Source organism: Artibeus jamaicensis, unplaced genomic scaffold (assembly GCF_021234435.1).
Source record: "Artibeus jamaicensis isolate MK-2021 breed Jamaican fruit bat unplaced genomic scaffold, CSHL_Jam_final contig_477, whole genome shotgun sequence".
In the NCBI taxonomy this organism is placed as follows: Eukaryota; Metazoa; Chordata; class Mammalia; order Chiroptera; family Phyllostomidae; genus Artibeus; species Artibeus jamaicensis.
The window spans coordinates 3,863,623-3,884,605 of NW_026521854.1; the positions used below are offsets into that span (position 1 = coordinate 3,863,623).

Genomic DNA, 20,983 nt, shown 5'->3' on the forward strand with positions numbered 1-20,983 from the left:
ACGGCCTTTGCACAGCCCGTGTGATGGCCGGGACAGGGTTCTGTTCAGGCTGCTCGGAGTCAACCGCATCTGAACCTCAAAGGCTGTGAAAGAACTTGGCCTCTTGTCTAGTTCACCAGCCTATCTGCAAGGAAGCCTCTGCACTGACGTCCCAGCCCCCGCCGGCCACTCTGTCCTTCCTTCTACAGATGAGCAAACAGGCATAGGCGCCAATGGGGTGTCTTTGAGAACCGAGCTGGATGAACCTCTTTTAGTCCTCAGCAAAGTAAGAGCAAGAGGCTGCCCGCTCTTTAGAAAGCAGATTTTGTGATAAAGGATAAATAAGTGATGACCTCAGAGGGAAAACTCAGCCAAGTTCACTGGGCCGCAGAGGCCACACAGACCCGGAGCCTAGAAACTAGGTCTGCATCCAGCCTCTTTCTCTGCGTGGCCACGTCAGATAAAGAGGATAAGAGGGCTGGGTTGCTGGCCAGCGGACACAGCACGGTGGCACTCTGGCCTCCAGACAAAGAGCAGCCTTGTCTTCCCGCCCCCTTGAGCTCTGCCGCGGCGCGCACCTCCTCCTAACTGCTGCAACGTCCCAGAGACTGCCTAATTTACCGTGAAGCTAGTAACTCGCTGCATCAAAATTAAACAGACTTTCTTTCTGAAACCTGGAAGTTATGATTCAAAAACAAGACCTTGCCGTTACTAGAGCAGGCAAGAAAGTGAGGATTGAATGTACACGGAGAGGTAAATGTGAATTTGCACTTGAGTTCTTCATTTCCAGGCATAAAAAAATTATTTTTCATAATGCTGGAAATTAGGGTCCATAATTAACTCAGCATTTGGCATAATTAACTCAGGTTTAGCTGAGGTATAAGGACATTGCTAAGTGAGGAGGCTATTTATTGGGAAAGATGCCAAAATGTGTTCTGGGCTTAAGAGAAATTAGACATCTGGGCTCATTTTCTGGCTTATAAATTGCAATGTGGCCCCTGATGTCATCAGTAAAATGGCCTGACTCAGGCCAAGCAGGCCCTGGGCTCACCCTTTTGCTTTTCCTGCCAAAGCAACAGAATTCCCTCATGGACACATTTTTCCTCCAAGGGCCCTGGGGGCTTTTCCCACCCCCACCCCACGGGCTCAGTGGAGGTTATTTTTCCCTGTGAATCCTCATGCTTTGCCTGCTTTTCAGAGGAATCAGAAGGGTGGCCTGATACTTCCTTTTCTTAGCGATCCCATTCAACGTTCAACTTGTCTCTGGTTTCTTCCACTTCTCCTGAGATGGAAATCATCCATGTCTGTGATCAGGATCACATGCAGAGATATTAAAGTACTGCAATGATTATTTGTATCTTTTGTAAGGATTTCGTCTTCTGGGATGTCTTCCCTTCCTTGTCTTTAAGCCGTGGCCTCTGCCGCAGAAGCCAGCGAATGGAGTGTTAGTGGGCGGGGCGCCAGGAAGGAGGCGGGGCACAGGAGTGGGTTCCCAGAGGGAGAGGCAGTTAGTTACGCCACGGAAGCCACCAACGACACTGGTTTAATCCTCACCTGAGGTGGCTATTATTATTGTTGTTTTTAGAGAGAGGAAGGGGGAGAGAGAGAAACATCGATCGTTTGGTCGTCACCCATAGGCACAGGACGGGGGTCGAACCCGCCAACTTTTGGTGCACAGGATGACGCTCCAACCAACTGAGCCACTCCACTAGGGCCAAGCTGGTTTAAATCTAAAGGGCTGAAGAGGTGAAGGGAAGAGGTCTTTTGCTGAGAGGGTTCTCTTCCTGGAGAGGCGACTTCCTTGGCAACCTCAGAGACCAGACTGGACACTTGTGGGATTATCGAGCGGTAACAGCCACCTGTGAGTGCCTCCACCAGGAAATAAAGGAAATAGAGACACAGGGAGCCAAGTAAGTTACCACCAGCACTGGCTGGTGTGGCTCAGTGGATTGAGTGCGGGCCTGGGAACCAAGCAACCATGGTTTGATTCCCAGTCAGGGCACATGCCTGGGTTGCAGGCCAGTTCTCTCCCTCTCTCCTTCCTATCCCCTCTAAAGATAAGTGAATAAAATCTTAAAAAAAAAAAGAGTGTTTGCTTTTCTTTTTTCTAAAAATAACTTCCAAATTACAGTAAGAAAGTTATAACACATTTCTTGTTCACAGTAAAGACTTAATAAATGATCTCTGCCAAGAAAGAACATCTCCACCATTTTCTTTAACATTACTGAGAAGCAAGAACAAGCAGGTCCTCTCCAAGCACAAGGAAATAATCCAGCATCCAGAAGAGCCTTAGAGAACGTGCACCCGCGCTAATCTCCTGGGCCTGGCCACCTCACCCAGAGGGCAAGGCCGGGCCCTGCTGGGAGAATGCCCGCTACAGGCCCCAGCGCACTGAGGAGGGGAAGCAGGGCTCCTGACAGCATCTCCCCAGGGGCGCTCCCTGACAGACAAAAAATGTCTTCACTGCCGCAGACCGGGGTCTGGAGTAGGCCTCCCCCTCCTCACGTGCACTTCACTTCAACACGCAAAAAGAAAGTGTCACTTGGAGACAGCCCCGGCAAGGGGTCGGGGAATCTGCGAGAGGACTTACGGGAAGCCGGCATGCATGGCCCAGCTTTAGAGCTGCTCAGAGGGACAGTTGGCGTCCATGTCCTCCCTTCTTGATCTCGAGCCGCCCCGACTAGTCATGTGGATGTAGAAGAGAATATGCATAACCCTGTCGCAGACGACGGTGTTCTTTAAAGTCCTGCCCAGGTTGCTCGGGTGTGAGGCCCAGACCCCCTGGGAGGGACTGTGCTCTCCAGTGTCACCTCCGCCTTTGTGACTGCACAGATGAAGGTGGCTGCCCCTGACCCTGTGCACTCTGGGCCAGGCCGGTCAAGCCTCCGAGTAATGCAGGTCCCCTCGGACACGCTCTGTCAGCGGCACAGAGCTCGATGGTTATCACAGTTCCTGCTCCACTCAAGATGAGAGTGACAACCTTGTTTTTCAACTGCAGGGCTCTCTTCCTCCGTCTGCCCTGTCTCGGGCCTTTCCTCCGAGCACTGGCTCACAGTTGCACCAAGGAGGCCCGTGCCGATCAGCCCTCCCGAGCTGCTGCCCGGGTAAAGCTGGACCCTCCCCCGGCTGCTGCTGGGTCCTCGGCTGCCCTCCTCTCCCTCTCAGAGCAGATCTCGGAAAAGGCGTGGGCCAGGGGCTGGGCGAGCTGGTGTCCATGGTCACAATGGCAAGTAATTCAGAAAACGGAGCCTCCCTCTGAACTCTTTTCTGCCTGGGTGGGAGTGGCTGAGTAATGCTTTGAGAAAAGTGGGTTCCGCTGTTACTGTGACAACTATAACAAACATGGGGGGGTTCTAGAATATTTCAGCAGGTCTTTATGGGTTTGGAAATAAGTTTCAATACCAAAACCAGAAAGAAAAATTGAATAATTAACACACACACACACACACACACACACCCTCTACATCTGTCAGTCTAGAGCAGGCTTTTTCTAAAAACCATTTTAAACGACTGGTTACTCAGATGGGTCTTAATTTTCAAGGCCTTTGAGTTTCCTATTTATAGATAAGGTACAGCCAAAAATTCTGGGTATTGTCTACAATATTTCATAAACCAGTAGGCAAAGGAAACGGATTTCAGCCTTACTCATTCTGGGAGGCTGCGACCATGAGCAGCAAGCCTGGCTGTACCTCACGCAGCCATGGCTGTAACACTCGTCTTGGAGCAGCAGCCTCAAACGTGTGCTTTACAACTACACAGAAGAGAATCCAAGGGGCAGCGCCAAAGCTGAAATGCCCCAAAGGTATCCAACTTGAATAAATCCCACCCTTGCTCCTTAATGTCATTAAATAGCAATATTCTGTCGACAACACAGTAAGTTTTTCTTTACCTATTTTGAACTTATCCTGAATTATGAGGAGAAGCTGTGTAGGGACAGAAAAGGCAATGTGCATACAGACAGACAAAAGGACACGGAAATATGTGGACCCCTGGGGAGTCGGTTCTTCGGTCCCCAGGCCAGGAGCCACATCCAGCCCGTCCGAGTACGAGAAGCAGTGTTTACTCCACTGGTTGGTATCTAGTCACAAAAGCCACGGGATGGCCAGCGTCTGCGCCCATCACCGGGGCTACCTGGAGGTTTGAAAGGAAGTGGAGGCCGCTCTTGTTTTAGCGTCCTATTGAGCACACATGTGCACAAACACATACACGGCTTATTGGTGGGTTTTTTTTTTTTGCTCCAAATATTAAGCACACAGATTTTAAAAGGATATATGTTTTGAACTTAGGTAAGTTTTTAAATATTTACTTTAAAAATAGTCATCTGATCAATTTGAGAGTTTGTATGATGTGGATACAGACGAAACTGGGAAAACTTGTCCTTGAGGAGCATCTTTTCTAAGGTGGTATTTCATTCACTTCACAAGCGTTTACAAAGAAGCCCTCCAACGTGTCTAGGGAGCTGAGGTAAGAGGCTGTGTGGATTTTCTCCCCCAGATTAGACAATAACTTAAAGAAAATAAGGTCACAGTGGACCTTAAAGTGAAGGCGAAGAAGAGTCAAGTATTTTTAGCATCTGCAGCACACGCAGGCGAAGAGTTCAGGGAAGAGGCTCTGACGGCTCCAGCACTCAGGGCTCTGTGTTCATTCGTTGGCAGCGACGGAGCTGGAAAGAAATCGTGGTCCTACCGCAAACCCACACGGTCAACCAGCCATCTTGGGAGCTACCATTTAGATTAAAATGTTAAAAAATATATGCTAAAACCCTCCAACAAAATCTAGGGTGAAGAAGTACTGTTTTTCCAATATAGTCTTAACATCCCTGCCTTCTAAACCGTCTCAGAAGCGAGCCTGGGCAGCCGCACTGGCCGACAACACCGCTTTGGGAGCCTTTGCCTGTGCCACTCAACGGGGTTTTCAAGCCCAACTGCCTTCAAGAGCTGTTGCTGCTCTATTCCAAACTCCGACTTTCTTGAACGACTTCCTACCTCTCTGCTGTGGCCAAGGCTTCTTACAGCTCAGACGGTGCCTGGAAGACACGTCCTTCGGTCACGCCTCTGTCCAGGAGGGCACGAATTCCATTTTTAAAGAAGTGGTAATAATCAGTAAAGGCCTTTTCTCCCTCCTTGTATAGGTTTTGTTGGCAACCCAATAAGAGATTTTTCATCTCTGTCCTCAATAGCCTTCTCTTTTCTTTTAAATAATTTTTATGTATTGATTTTAGAGTAAGAGAAAGAAAAGGAACCTCGATTTGTAGTTCCACTGAGTTATGCATTCAGTGATTGCTTCTTGTATGTGCCCTAAGGCTGAACCTGCAAACTTGGTGTATGGGGACGACACTCTTAACCAAGTTACCCGGCCAGGGCCTTCCTATCTTTTTATTTTTAATTTTTAAAAAGAGTTTACTTATTTATTTTCAGAGAAAGGGAGAAAAACATTGATGTGTGAGAGAAACATCAATTGCACACCCCACAACCGGAAACCTGGCCTCAGCTGAGGCATGTGCCCTGACAGGGAATCGAACCAGGGACTTTTCAGTTCACAGGCCAGCGTTCGATCCACTGAGCCACTCCAGCCAGGGCCTTCCTACCTTTTTCAACAGAGTAATTCATGCCACCAGGTTCCAATCCTCAAAATGCTTTGATCTTTATCATAAATAAATTTGGAACTGCTAGTAAAAGATATAGAAAACAGAGGTAGATGATCTAATTCCTCGTTTTTCTAGTGAAACTATGTTTTGGATAAGGCTTTTGTTGTCCTTGAAATTCTCAACATGAAGTACTGGGTTGGCCAAAAAGTTCGTTTAGTTTCCTCAGTACAATGGCTCTAGTACTGCTTAGCTGCCTTTAACTTCATTCAAAACAATTTTGTTAGATTGTATTGTAACGGCTGTCATGTCAGCATGCATTTAAAAAAACTTATTATCAAAATTGGTGAATTTTTTGTGCAGCTGTTTTGGTATTGAAGCTGGAAGAAAATACGCAACATTTTTGGCATATTATGCATGCCTTATAATTCCAAGAAAGATAAAAATGCATAGTACACTTCACAAAAAAATTTGTGAAGTGTACTATGGAGAAGTACACTTCACAAATTCGGAGAAGGTGCCGTGACTGATCAAATGTGTCAAAGTGTATAGTTTTTTGGTACTACTGACATTTTGGCCAAGTCACTCTCTGCTGCGAGGCTGTCCGATGCACTGGAGGATGTTTGGCAGTGCCCCTGGCCTCTACCCACTAAAAGCCAGCAGTGGGAGAGAGCCGACATACTCAAAAAAGCCAAGTCTATAAAGTTATTGGTGAAAATGAAAAATACGTCTTCTATTTATGGGGAAAACTAAACAGACTTTTTGGCCAACCCAATATAACTGTCTGAGACACATGCTTCTGTGCTGGGTGCCTACACCCCGAGGACACTAGGAGGTTCCACCAATGTGCGCTCTGGTGCGGTGTCGCCCAGCTACGCACGCCCACTGCCAGGCTGGCCAATGGGTATCATGACACAGCCCCTGTCACCAGGCAAAATCAAACATGGGAGCCTAGGGACCGCGAGACTTCCCTCACTAGTTGGCTGTGACTTGAAAAACCAAGGGAGGGTTATTCGAACATTATAGCTGAATGTAGGGAACCGCTTTGCATGGTGTGGAAACATAGCTCAGGACTTGCGTGGAAAACCCGTGGGGAGAGAGTGGCATGCAGGGCCACGCCCATGGATAGGTTCTCCCGTGGGGAATCAGACCTGCATTGTACCTAGGCTGTCGTCAGACTTGCTTTTGCCTACACTCCCTCACCCTGGATTGAGACAGCAAGTGCTTACCATAACTTCCTAAAATCTGAGCTAAACCTCCCAAGTATAGAGTGTGACCAGTTCAACCACTTTTCCCCTTGGTCTGCAACATCCTTCTTTTTGAAGGAATTAGCAATGTTCTTTCCTTTGTTATCTGTAAAAGTTAATCCCCTGCAGTGAACCTGTGCACAGTAAATGAGGACTACCCTCCATGTAATGTACCCAGAAAAGCAATAAAACCCTGTCCAGCAGGGACTGGGGGCCTCTGGCCCTTTGGCTGTCTCTCTCTCAGACAGTGGCCATGCTGTTCCTTTTTCTCTACAGGATTTCTGTTGTCCGTGTGTATTTGTTCACGAGCAGCCACAACATACACGGACCCGGCAGGCCAGGACCCACCACATCTGGACACCTGACTTGTATTCTAAAATATGCTGACAGACACTGCCATACAGTTCAACCTCATGAGTGTTGAAAGGTGAAGAAACACCCTGTAACTGACATAGAAGATATGGAATCCTCACTCATCAGTGCCCTTCAGCAAGACTTCCAATTCATAAAGGGATCGTTCTATCCTAGTCTGTCTTCATTACTCCAATTGGTTAAAAAAAAATACTGACACAGGAAAAGGAGGACAGGGAGAAGAGATGCTGTAATGGCTGATGCGATACACAGAAGGCCAAGTACCTCTGTTTAAGGTTTACAGAGGGCACTTAAAAATGTTTCAACATGGAGCTTTCTTTGCAGATGGGGTAAATCACCTGGGGTTCGAAAATGAAAGCAAAAGGATCTGAAAACAGATAAGGAAACTCCCAAGTTCTAAGGGAAGTTTACACCAATTGTGCCCATAGTTAGAGGAACACACTTTAAGTAATTCTAAGAAAACCTCTCATTACATTTTGTCTTACTAGAATGCATTAAAAGGAACTGAGAGTCCAGTAGAAAGTAGGTTATGGAAAACATTCCCTTTGGCACTTAAAAATCACTGGGTTTGGGTTATTCATTTAGAAATTCTACTATAATCAGGTTTTCCATAAGAAGAGAAGTTTAAGCCACTGAAATCTAAGAGATATTATTCAGTGGTATCCTGTAGAAAGGAAAAAAAAATCATCGTATTGGAAAAGTCATTAGTCTGAAATGAAAGAGATTAGCTTCCAGTGACGAGACAAAAGGCTGGCTAGTTCAAGGCAGAAACCCGGGTGGATTTTCCAAGGCCCTTTTATTAGGGGGCAGTCCCCTTTATAGCACAGGACTTCACGTATGGATCAGATAATCAGATCAGTTTCCAAAAACTAAGAAAAAAGGGGAAAACAAAACAGATGCACAGATATATAAAACATAAAGAGTTTACAAAACGGTCGCCTTTCTCACAGAACAAATGCAGACGGTAGTATAAGTGACCTCCAGGTTTATATTGTTTAAGTTGCTTTGTTTTGTTTTCCAACAATAAATAAATAAAATTTGTTCCTATGTCTTTGATCCACCTGTGCCACCGCGGGGCTCCAAGTCATTAGTGGCTTTTCTGCCCCTGTCGCTCCTGTGTGAGGCGTTTGATTGGACCGAGGTCATCGATTTCCCGGGCCCACCAAGGTCCTGGCTATCTCTTCGGGGTGGCATCCGCTCGTTGATTCGGTCCAGGCCTCGGGCTTCTTCAAAACTCCGGATCCTGTGCTGAAGCGAAAACCCTCTGATGGCTACAGAAAAACAGGAAAGGGAGGAGCTCAGTTGGACAGTAGAGTGGCAGGCTCCAGGTTTCTTAGCACACAGCAGCCTCCTTGGGAAAAACACAGAAGGGTGGCTAGGAGCACATGTCTGGTGAGGGCCACAGGCAACGTTTGATTTGAATTAGCTTTGTCTTGAAGCTACTAATTCCTTAAGGCCCCCAGGGCAGCTGAAAGGTGAAAGTCATTTTCAAAGGAGCTGAAACGACTGATCATACAGAAATATGCCCAACAAAAAGGAAACAAGTTCTTATTTAGCCCCAGTTCGTTTGGGAGAGTTTCTTATGGGCCAGAAACGTGCTCAATATGAGAGAAAAAAATCAAACACTAGAACATAGAACAAGTTAAACAGAGTAGTTACTTTAGCACAAACATCACAGTGACCACAAAGAAAGGTAACAAAAGAACTAGTGTTTTTGTTTACAAGGACAGCTTTTTATCTTGCACAACCAGGAGCTGAACGTTAAGTCAAAGCCATTTTTCTTTGATTGAGCTTTTGTATTGTCAAGGAAAAGGCGTTCCTATTTCGCACCACCTTACCAAGCAAAACAATTAAATTTATAACACAATATCAATTCCAATGATTTTGATGCACAGATTCATAGGTTACTGTTACTTAAAATTTGCTTTCACAGAAACACAGTTTAGCTTGACTGTGTTATGGCGACAGAAATGAATCAAACTAAATTCCGGTCTACTTTTGCCTCTGCTCTCGATATTCTTTAGCATCATTAGATAAAGAGGCTGACCTGTTTGAACTCTAGTAATCACATGGGTGTCTCATATATGGAAGAGCTATAGGATAAAACTACTTGATCCCTCAGGCCAGTTGCATAAGCTGCGGCCATTGTATCAAAACAGAGCCCAGAAAGGACTTCAGTTGTGGAGGGTCGTTTACATGAATACGACTACAGGATACTTTGTGAGCACGCCTATCTATTCCTTTTGTCACTGTTACAGTTCTGGTGATGCAATAATAAAAGACTTCAAATGCTGACAAAGCTTTTTAAAACCAGCAGACAGACACATGATCACATCTATCACAGGAATACGGCCATACCTTCCTGGGCCTCTACCGCTTCTACTGTGGCTGTAAGAGGCAGGAGCAGTGGCATGCAAAAATGAAGACAGAGAAGAGTGAGTAAACCAACAGCAGTGCGGCCAGCAGCCGTCCTGGGGCCCCCTCCAGCCTACTCCCATCCATAACGAAAGTCGGCAAGTCAGAGAAACGAGAGGACTACTGCGGAAAACTGAATGGGGGTGAGGGGAGGTGCAAGGTGGGGCGAGTCTCTAATAACATTTCAGGTAGCATGAGAACCTTTTAGCTAATAGCTTTATTTCTAAGCCAGCTGGGTCAGTCAAGAGTTATATTGTTTTCCTGATTTTAAATAGGCAGGTGCTAATTAATGTCTTGACATTCACATAGAGTCAAATAATTTCAAATAATTTAACATTCTAGCAGTTCTTGGGTTTGTTGTGATAGCTCGGATGGTACTGAGTTGAGCTGCTGCTGGGTCCTATTCAAAAACACTTATTTGAAACTACTTCTGATTGCTCCCAAGCAACTTAGGTGGGACCCAATTGTTGTTTTATACTACTTAACAGAAAAGAATGACCTTTGAATAACACACTGGCATTCAGAAGGAGAGGAAAATGGGTTTTAACTGAAGGGTTATTTTTTTTGTCCAGGAGTGGAGTACTAAGCTAGCAAACGCATAAAACTGTTCAATTCTGGATACAGATTCACGTACCCTCCTGGACTGGAGACCCAGCGGAGGCTGGCCCTCCAGCAGCACGGCCCTACCCACTGCGGAAGAGCCGGCCAGCCATCAGGAAGGCCGTCCTCCCCTTCAGTGGTAGAGAAGGAAGCAGTCAGCACCAAAGGGTTAAATTTCTAGCATCTTCTTTTAAGACAATAAAAGCCCTACTATATGAAAATGTTATAGGCTATAGTAGCAAGAAAGATCCTAGTAGGAGAACCCTGTCAGTTCCTCCAATACCAACTTTTAAAAAGAAGAAAGAATAATGAACAGTAACAGTTTGCTCTTCCAGGGGAGGAGATGGGGAGAATGGAAAGTCAACTTCCTAACACAATGTGAAAATGGAAAGTTGGAATCAACTTATCAAGGGCTTGCATTTGTCAACCACATGTAGGCATGTGTTAAAGCAATGTCTCACCCTCTCTCCTCCTCAAATAGAACAAATAAAGTTCCACAAGAAAACCACAGTGTCTTCAAACAGTGTATCACTGATGCAACTGTCAGGAAGTAGGAGAACAAAGCATGGCCTGAGATCATATCCAGTGTTGGCCTAATTAGAGTTTTAAAGCGATGTGGCAAAAAGTGGACTAGTGTTACATTGTTTGGGGACTCCTGGAATTGCTCTTGGCACTGGTATTTTTTTTTAAGATACTGGCCTGTACTGGAGGACATTTTAAGAAATGGTCATATAAAACTGAGAAACTGCCCTTTTTTCTTTACTGATATATAATTCATATACCATAAAATTCCCTTGCTGAAGTGTACAGTTCAATGCTCTTAACATATTTAGAGTTGTTTGCTCATCACTACAACCCATGGTTAGGACATTTCCATCCCCCAAAGTAAACCCTTTCCCTCCCATGCCCACCCCCATCCTGGGCACTTCACATGCATGGAATCATATACAATATGTCACGTTAGTGACTTCTTTCATTTAGCACAGTGACTTTCAACCTTTTTCATCTCATGGCACACATGAACTGATTACTAAAATTCTGCAGCACACCAAAAAAATTTTTTTTGCCAATCTGACCAAAAAAATAGGTATAATTTTGATTCATTCACACCAGATGGCTATTGCTGTTCTGGCCACTGTCACATTTTTATTTGACAATCTAAGGGAACAGAGGTCAGCGCCTGACTAAACAGTCGGGTGTGGCAGGGTTTAAAAGTCCTTGTGGCGCACTGGCTGAAAACCGCTGAGTAAGGATAATGCTTTCAAGGTTCATTCGTGCTGAAGCATGTGTCAGCATTTCATTTCTTTCTTCTTTTTAAAAAAAGATTTTATTTATTTACTTTTAGAGAGAGGGGGAGTTCTGAGTTCTCACGCCTGCTCGCCAATACGCGCCACCTGCCCTTTGGGCCGCAGCTCTCCTCGTGGGTGTCACATGGTATCTCGCTGGGGTTTAAATTCGTATTTCCTTAATGCCTAATGGTGGTGAACCATTAGACATTCTTTTCATGTGCTTACTGACCATACATGTATCTTCTTTGGAAAAATATCTATTCCAATTTTTTGCCCATTTTTAATTGAGTTATTTGTCCTTTTATTATTCAGTTTTAAGAGTTCTGTACATTTTCTAGGTAGCAGTCCCTTATCAGATGTATGATTTATAAATCTTTTCAACCATTCTGCAGGTTGCCTTTTCGCTTTCTTCATGGTTCCATTTGTAGCATAAAAGCTTTTAACTCTGACGTAGTCCAACCGATAACTCATCTGTTTTTATTTTATGGTCTATGTGAATCTTGTTGTGGTTTTTTTTGCTCTCCTCTTTATTTTGGCTACTGAACAGCTTAGGATCACATCTGTGGCTGACTATTGACTTTTTTGTTTGTTTGTTTTACTTTGTGCTCCAATTTCCAAGCATTTATTTTACTTCACTGTGCTGTATGTATACTGTGACTTACTCCAATTCCTCTTGGAACAAGGTAGGACATAAATAAATACATGTTATAAAGTCTTATGGGCTATTACTGATTGAAAGCTTTCAAGTAAATTTATATGACAATAAAAGGTCTTATTCACCTAACATTCCAGGGTTTGTCAATGAACCTGTGGAACTGAGACTCTGATGGGAAAATGACAAAATAAACTCAGTTCCTGTCAATCGATGAGACAGAATAAGAACCTTTAAAAAGCTGGCTCTAACTTTAGTGTTGTTCTTCTTACACATTCCTGAACATTTTTATCAGTTTCAGAAGTATTAAATACAATCCTACATTGATTAAAACACTCATATTCACATTAGAAACTAAGAAGAACTGAGGATATTAGGGACTGAAAACAAATGGTAGAGCAAGGATTATAAAACAAATTCCAAATAAACTCTCTGTTATTCATCTCAGATTTGCAGATTTGCTCTTTCAAATTCTACCATAAATTGGTTCAGATTAAAAGAAGTAAGTTGTGGCCAGCAGCATACTTTCAGAAGTTTTCAGGTGAGGGTGTGGTAGGACATTCCGTTTTCTTCACACAAGTTACCCCCAACTGAGTCTGAACCTCCTTGTAAGAGCCGCTTTGCAGGCCATCTTACAGGACTGGTGACCAGCAAAGCAATGGTGGGAAAGACTTTTGCTTACAAAGAACCGCATGTTTTACACGAGAGAAAAAAACCGTCAATCTGAAATAGTTTACTGATCCTGTGTATGAAACTACAGAAATTAAGAAAATTAATTATATACTTTCAAGGAGAAAATGTTTATTCTTCCTTCTAAATAGCTAAGCTCTAATATCCTAGTAGTTAATTTGAAAGAGGAAGAATTCAATCCTGTTATGAGGGGGAAGGGGGCTTGTTCAGTAGCATTGGAACTTCTGCTTCCTGTAAGTGGCAGGATGGATGACTAGGAAAAGAGGAAAACTTCAGCAGAAACAATTCAATACACAAGGGAGTGCAAGAAAGCAATGACGCTCTGGTTTAAGTTGTTAAAGATTCCAGAATTAGTCATCCACTGACATGATCTCGCATGTCTTCTTCTGGCTTGACCAGATCTATGTTTAATCTGACAAACATCAATCTTTTCCCTCCAGCGGTCCATAAAGCCCTCTCCTTAGAAGTCAGTGCAAAAAAAAAAAAAAAAAAGAGTCTGTGCCCACATAATTTTAGAAGGGACACTCTGGTAGAAGAGGTGACTGTAGCGCTGGCGTAGGATATAGCTTGCCGGGAAAGAGACAAACTCCCTCTCTGAGAAACTCTAACCCCAAAAATTAAGGTATAAAACATACATATGTGAAGAATAACACATACCCAAATCCCAAGTGCACAGCTCCATAGGTATGAGTGTGTGTGTGTGTGTGTGTGTTGTATGTGTGTGTACACCTATACCTGCATCACCACCAGCCAGTGACACAAAGCATCCCACTACTCCAGAAGTCCCCCGCGCCCCTTCCAGGCCAATATTCTCCTACCAAAGGAAGCACCATTCTGCCTGGTCTTGAACATCATATACATCAGTCGTCAGTGTTCTTTTGGGTCTAGCTTTTTTAGTTCACCGTAAAGTCTGTGAGATTTAACTATGTTTTGGCATGTACTCATGTTATTTTTTACTGCTAAGTACTGTTCTATCATACACTCATAACACATTGATCTATTCCACTATCTATGGGTGGACTCTTAGCTTGTTTCCCATTTGGGGCTATTACGAATAAAGTTACAGTGGACATACTGATGCACATCCTTTGCTGGACACATGCAGGTGTGGAATTGCTGGGTTATGAGGTAGAGATGTTTTGCTTTACTGCCTAGTAAACAGTTCTCCAATGTAGCTGAACCAATTGACAAGCCCACCAGCAATGTGTCTAGTTCTAGTTGCCCACAAACTCGCCAACACAGTATTGTCAGACATTTTCACTGATACCCTCTTTTGTAAAGTGCCAGTTAAAAATCTTTTGACCATTTAAAAAACACTGGTTGTATTTTTTTTTTACTTCTTCCCTGTACCTTTCCTACACTATTCCTCCCTTCCCCCTCTCCACTTGAAATCCCTCCATGTCCATTTCTGATTCTGTTCCTGTTCTGGCTGTTAGCTTAGTTTTTTTTCTTTTCTTTTAGAGTCATTTGTTGATAGTTGTGAGTTTATTGTCATTTTACTGTTCATAGTTTTTATCTTCTTTTTCTTAGATAAGTGCCTTTAACATTTCATTTAATAAGGGCTTGGTGATGATGAACTCCTTTAACTTGACCTTATCTGGGAAGCACTTTATCTGCCCTTCCATTCTAAATGATAGCTTTGCTGGATAGAGCAATCTTGGATGTAGGTCCTTGCCTTTCACGACTTCAAATACTTCCTCCCAGCCCCTTCTTGCCTGTAAGGTTTCTTTTGAGAAATCAGCTGACAATCTGATGGGAAATCCTTTGTCTCCTTATCTCTTGCTGCTTTTAGGAGTTTATCTTTCATCTTGGGTAACTTAATGCTGATGTGCCTTGGTGTGTTCCTCTTTGGGTCCAACTTCCTTGGGACTCTCTGGGCTTCCTGAACTTTCTGGACGCCTATTTCCCAGATTGGGGAGTTTTCCTTCATTATTTGTTTAAGTAAGTTTTCAATTTCTTGCTGTTCTTCTCCTTCTGGCACCCCTATGATTCAGATACTGGAACGCTTCAGCTTGTCCCAGAGGTTTGTAAGACTCTTCAGTTTTTTGAATTCTCATTTCTTCATTCTGTTCCGGCTGGATGTTTATTTCTTCCTTTTGTTCCAAATCGTTGCTTTGAGCCCTGGTTTCCTTCCTGTCACTGCTGGTTCCCTGAATATTTTGCTTTATTTCACTTCGGGTATTCTTCATTGTTTTTTTTCATTTTTCGACCAAGCTCTATCAGTTCTGTGAGCATTTTGATTACCAGGGCTTTAAATTCTCCATCAGTTAGGTGGCAATATCCTCATCACACAGTTCTCTTTCTGAAGTTTTTTGCATTTTTTTAATTGAGTAGTGCAGTCCTTTGTCTATTATATTCTGAGTACAAGTCCTGTATCAGATGTATGTATTGGAAAAATCTCCCAATTTATGGCTTGCCTTTTCCCTTTCTTTAAAAAAATTTTTTTATTTGCTGATTTTTTTGTTTGTTTGTTTGTTTTTAGCAGGGGGAGAAAAGGAAAAACATAAATTTGTTGTTCTACTTATTTGTGCATTCACTGGTTGCTTCCTTAAAATATTTTATTTTTATTGATTTTTAGAGAGATGGGAAGGGAGAGAGAAAGAGGGAGAGAAACATCACTTGGTTTCCTCTCACACGCCCTCGACCCGGGACCTGGCCTGCAACCCAGGCACGTGCCCCAACCCTTCAGTTTGCAGGACGCAGCCCCACCCACGAAGCCACCCACACCGGGCAGGGCCATGGGCTGCTTCTTGTATGTGCCCTGACCAGAGACCGAACTCGTGTGTCGGAGTTCGGATACTCGTGTGTTGGTGTATCAGAACAATGCTCTAACCAACTAAGCAACCTGGCCAGGGCCTGCCTTTTGCCTTTCTTAATTGTGTATTTTTGTGAATAGAAGTTCTTAATTTTAACAAAATTAAATTTCTTTCTTTTAAGGTTAGTACTTTCTATGCTCTATTTAAGGCTCTTGACCCCAGCACATACTCTCCATACTTCCTTTTAGGAGTCTTACTGTTTTATCTTTTACATTTAAGTTATAATTTATTTTGAATTCATTTTCGTAGATGGAGAGAAGGGTCAAGATTCATTTCCCACCCAGATAAATATCCAATTGCTTCAGTAACATTTATTGAAAGAAGTGCCAGTTTTTAAATTTTTTATTTTAGTTTTTAATTAAAATATAGTTGACATATAGCCCTAGCTGGTGTGGCTCAGTGGGTTGGGCAGCAGCCTGCAAAAATGGAAGGTTGTGGGTTCGATTCCCAGTCAGGGCACATGCCTGGGTTGTGGGCCAGGTCCCCATTTGGGGGCGTGTGAGAGGCACTGATCGATGAGTAAACATCAATGTCTCTCTTCCCCTCATTCTCCCTCCTTTCCCTTCTCTCTAAAAAATAAATAAAATTTAAAAAAGTATAGTTGACATACAATATTATATTAGTTTCAGGTGTACAACATAGTGATTTTTAAAAATATTTTATTTATTTTTAGAGAGAGGGGAAGGGAGGAAGAAAGAGAGGAAGAGAAACATCAATGTGTGGTTACCTCTCGCACGACCCCTACCGGGGACCTGGCCTGCAACCCAGGCATGTGCCCTGACTGGGAATCAAACCAGCAACCCTTTGGTTCAGAGGCTGGCACTCAATCCACAGAGCCAAACCAGCCAGAGCAGCGATTTTATATTTATATACCTTATACTGTGGTCACCACAGTAAGTCTAGCAACCATCTGTCACCATTCAAAGTTATTGTGATATTACTATGTTCTCAATGTTGCACCATGACTTATTTATAGCCCCATGACTTATTCATTTCATAATTAGAGGTCTGTACCTCATTTTCCCATCCCTCTTATCCCTGCCTCCCGATAACCATGTTTGTTCTCTGTATCTATGGGTCTGTTTGTTCATTTGTTATTTTTTCATATTTTACACATAAGTGAAATTACATGGTGTTTGTCTTTCTCTGACTTACTTCACTTGGCATAATACCCTCTGGGGTCACCCATGTTACAAACGGCATGATTTCATGCATTTTCACTGAGGAGCCCTAGCTTTCATTTCACGTGGACTGCTGGATAATGAGCACACCTTCCTTCCAAGGCACAGTCCTCATACGCACCTGTCTCAATAGTCTGCTTCCCTCCTGAGAGGACACCCAGCGGGAGTGTGCCTGTAGGAGTCAGGCCCTTGAGGGTCAGCACACTCTCACTTTCCTCCCTGCAAAGGAAGATCAAAGGCCTGGGTTAATGCCTGGGAGTCTACCACTCAGCAGTTCAAAGGCACTTGAAGGAAGGCAAGATGCAAAGAGATGGAGGACTGCTTTCCCTTCTCCCTACCCCTTCCCTCACCCAAAGAATGGATGTTTTCTCTCAGTGCTCCAATTTTAAAGAATCTGACAGGTCTTCCTTTTCAATTGATGACACTTAAGAACTAGGTGCTATTCTAATGATTCCCACATATGATCTCATTTAATCCTCTTACTATCCCTGTAGAGCCAGTCTTTTATCGATCTTTTACAACAAGAAAAAGGAGGCAGAAGATCAGACAGCTGAGAAGAGAATGTGTTCACAGGCAGTCTGGCTCCTGAATCCACACCAAACCCACTACCTTTGAGTGGGTACCAAGTGAACACTTGCCAGAACACTTCTAGTCATCCTATCGTGCAGTCTGATTCTAATCCACAGTCAGCCTACAGTTCTAATACAAAATTCCAATTCTAAAAAAAAAAAAGTTAGGAAATCAAATTCTACTCTCACAATGCTTTTACGCACAGGGCAATGACAGAGCCTTACCGAAGAACTGAGAAGACCCGGGCCATCTTCCCAATGGCTCTGATTTTGTTCTTGATGATCTCCTTCCGCACTGTAGTGCCTGCTTTGAGAATACAAAAAATAAGTGAGTTAAAGGAATGCGTTAAGGTGATTTTTAAAAGTGCAGGATGCAGTATCTTTCTAAGTTAAAGAAACTGTTATCTTAAAAAAAGAAAGAATCAAGACCTAAGTTTGTTTAAACAAACAAAAATCTCAGGAAGTTCTAAGGAGCAAGAAAAAAAATAACCCAGAAAAGAAAAAGATGAAGTAACAGGTGGAGGGGCCACACGGGCACCGCTCTGAGAGGCAGGAACTGATCTGCGGCTCCGAACCGTGGGACACAGAGAAGAGTGCAATACACACACGTAAACAAAGACAGCTGCTGCCAAGGCCAAGATCTCTGAGAATGCTGTGGGCCACCTTAGGATGCAGGGTTTGGCCTGCAAATGGCAAGTAATGATTTGAGCAGTCATCTTCTGCATGTGAACACAATACACAGCTAGCTCCCCAGAACTCAGTGAGGGCTACTTTCATTCTATAACCCTCACCTACAAACTGGGAGTTACTTCCTACCACAGACAACTATGCAGTACAAATTATGATGACAGGTTAAAGCTGTTTTTTTGTTTTGTTTTGTCTTGTTTATAAAGCAACATCACAAAAGTTAATGCAAAACTGTATGGCCTTTTGTCCTCTAGAGTCAAGGAACAGCTCACACACGAGAAGCCCAAGTCCAGCATGCACCAGAGAACCACATTCAAAAGTCAGATAAAGAAACATGGCCCCTCCCCCCACCCCCCAGCTCTCAGTATCCCGCAGGACCGTACAGCAGGCCCAGAGAAAACACATACATCAAAACAGAAAAGGAGGCCTGTTTGAAAATGATTCAGCTACAACTAAAAAAGTCTAACTAACAGACTGCAGTGGGACAGACAGCAAATATTAAGCTCTTAGGACATTTTAGTCGGATACCTTTCTGATAGCTTGAAATGTAGTGATCTTCAGGGAGAAGAGACACCAAGAAACAAGAAGGTGAAGACAGAAATACGAGAAGAGCGATTTAAGTTTACATGGAAGAGAGAAAAAAAATCAAAGTGAAATGCAATGAGAGGAGCGGGCTGTCATCTTTATCAGCTCAGACGAGACATCGTTGGGACATGACAGATGTTAGACTACAGATTTCTTGTCAGTCATTTTCCCACTTCTTAAAACTTCCTAGTTTTACATCAGTTCACTCTATTATTAACCGACATGTTCCATCCCCACAGATCATGAAAATAAAATGAGACCAAAAAAAGATATTATTTGTGGAACAAATGACACTGATAAGGAGCAAAAACGAAGGACAGAACGAACAGTTTACAAATCTCTTAATAAAAGCGTTATGTTTTTACTTAACGGATTTAATATCTTCCCATATCTTTCTAGGGATATTGCAGTCATTCCCTTTTTAAGTTTTATATTTGCTTCAGAATCTCAGATTCGTTCAAGTTGCTTTCTGCTGTTTTTATTGTGGTCTCTCAGAGACTTTCTTGAGCTGTCCGGCGACCATTAACCGTTTGCTCATGATTGAGAGCGAGGAACTAGAAAGCTTCCAGAGCTGGCGGGTGGACTGTGTGGACTTGGAGCTTGACCTACGATCAGAGCAGGCCTGTTTTAGGGAAGCCTCTCTGTCAGTATCAAGTAGACGTGCCGTATTAAGTAGGTTTTGGCAGGGTTCTGATGTCCTCGATTATGTCCCCAGTCTGTAAATTCTTTGGTTTACCTTTTAGAGATCAGTCTCCAGCCTTGGAGAGAGCAGCTAGGACTTTATGGGCCTTTCCAAAAACTCTCATCCGGTCTCCTTATTTGAGCTCAGGGTCCAGCTCCCTCCTCCCTGCCATCCCACAGTCCCCAGTTCTCGCAACTGGTGCTACCAATCCCTTTGCTTTTTGAGGATTCTGTGCAGAACCCAGCACTTCCCAGTAGTAAGATGAACTTTAGTTTTCTTGAATCAGCTAAGTCCGTTAATACAGTATGAATTCATTTGTTTTCCAGCTACCAAAAACTCCTACAAAAATCTCTGCATATTGGTAGGTTTAAAACTTTGCAAAGCTTTTTTTTTTTATTGTGAAGTACGATAAACATACAGAAAAGCACACAAAACAAACACGTAACCTAGTGATTTCTTAAAAAGCAAATGGCCAGCTCATCACCACTCAGGTCAATAAACAGAAACCTGCCAGCACCCCAGATGCCCCCCAACCCCAAGCCCTTCCTAATAATTACTATCTCCCTCTACTCAAAGAAAAGTATTCTCTTGAATTTTATTGACATCACTTTCCTGCTGTTCTTTACAGTTAGACCATGTAAGTGTGCATCCATAAGCACTCCAGTTTTCATCATTTTTGCACTTTGTATAATTGGAACAATCAGATACATGCATCTGCATCTAGCTTCTTTTGTTCAACCTTGTGAGCTTCATCCATGCGTCCCCTGTTGCTGTGGCTCCCGGTCATTATTATATGAAATCCCACTATGTGAATGTGCCACAACGTACTTCTCCTTTTCATGGTCAGTGATCCTTTGGGCTACTTCTAATTTTTGGCTAATTAGGCTGCTTGTGAATATTGCTGTGCATTTCTCTTCACTGCACATATTTCTGTTAGGTATACTCCTAGAATTAAAATGCTCGGTTACAGGGCACATATACGTTCAACTCTGGCTAACAGTTTGACATCATTTACTAAAGTGGACACAGCGACTTACACCTGTGTGTGTGACATTCCTGCAGTTTCACGTTCTGGCCGACACCTGGCGTGACTCATCTTTAATTTTAGACAATGTGGTGAGTGTCTAAAATCATCCATTGTTTTAATTTGCATTTTCATAATTACCAATGTGGTTGAATATCTCTTCATATTTTTGCTGGCCATCTGAATATCCTCTTTTGTGAAGTGCTTATTCACATCTCATCTGACTGATCTCTATGTAGTTCACTATATATTCTGGCAAGTGAGACCTTTGCCAGTTGTGTGGAAATATCCTCTCCCATTCTTAATAAAGTGTTTTGATAAACACAAGTCCTTACTTTTAACATTGTCCAAGTTACTCAGTCTCCTGTATGGTTAGTACTTTTTGCATCCTGTTTAAGAAATTTTCTTCTACTGCAAGGTCATGAAGATATTCTATATTTATTATAAATACTAGAAGCTTTATTGCTTTGTCTCTCATGTTTGAATGTATTAATCCATCTGGGATTTATTTCTGTGCTGGGAATATGATGTTAGGGGTTAGGTTTAATTTTTACTCAAATAAATAGCCCCAAATCATCCACAAAAAATACCATCCTCTTCCTGTGATGTAC

The 20,983-nt window shown here is 43.1% G+C and overlaps 1 protein-coding gene across 5 annotated transcripts in view; it reads right to left on the reverse strand.

The window, feature by feature from the left end:
- Positions 1–7,940: 7,940 nt before the first annotated feature.
- The window catches only part of PPP3CC (protein phosphatase 3 catalytic subunit gamma), an 87,510-nt gene continuing 74,467 nt past the window's right edge, over positions 7,941–20,983 (reverse strand). The window contains exons 11-15 of one of the 5 annotated variants that reach the window (XM_037152631.2): positions 18,610–18,636; positions 17,620–17,701; positions 16,947–17,044; positions 9,541–9,570; positions 7,941–8,453 (exon numbers count right to left, since the gene is read on the reverse strand). In XM_037152631.2, coding sequence (XP_037008526.2) covers positions 8,227–8,453; positions 9,541–9,570; positions 16,947–17,044; positions 17,620–17,701; positions 18,610–18,636 — 464 coding nt within the window. In that variant the 3' untranslated portion in view covers positions 7,941–8,226. The remainder of the gene's footprint in view (positions 8,454–9,540; positions 9,571–16,946; positions 17,045–17,619; positions 17,702–18,609; positions 18,637–20,983) is intronic. The other 4 variants (XM_053668071.1, XM_053668070.1, XM_053668072.1 and 1 more) reach the window with 4 other exon arrangements.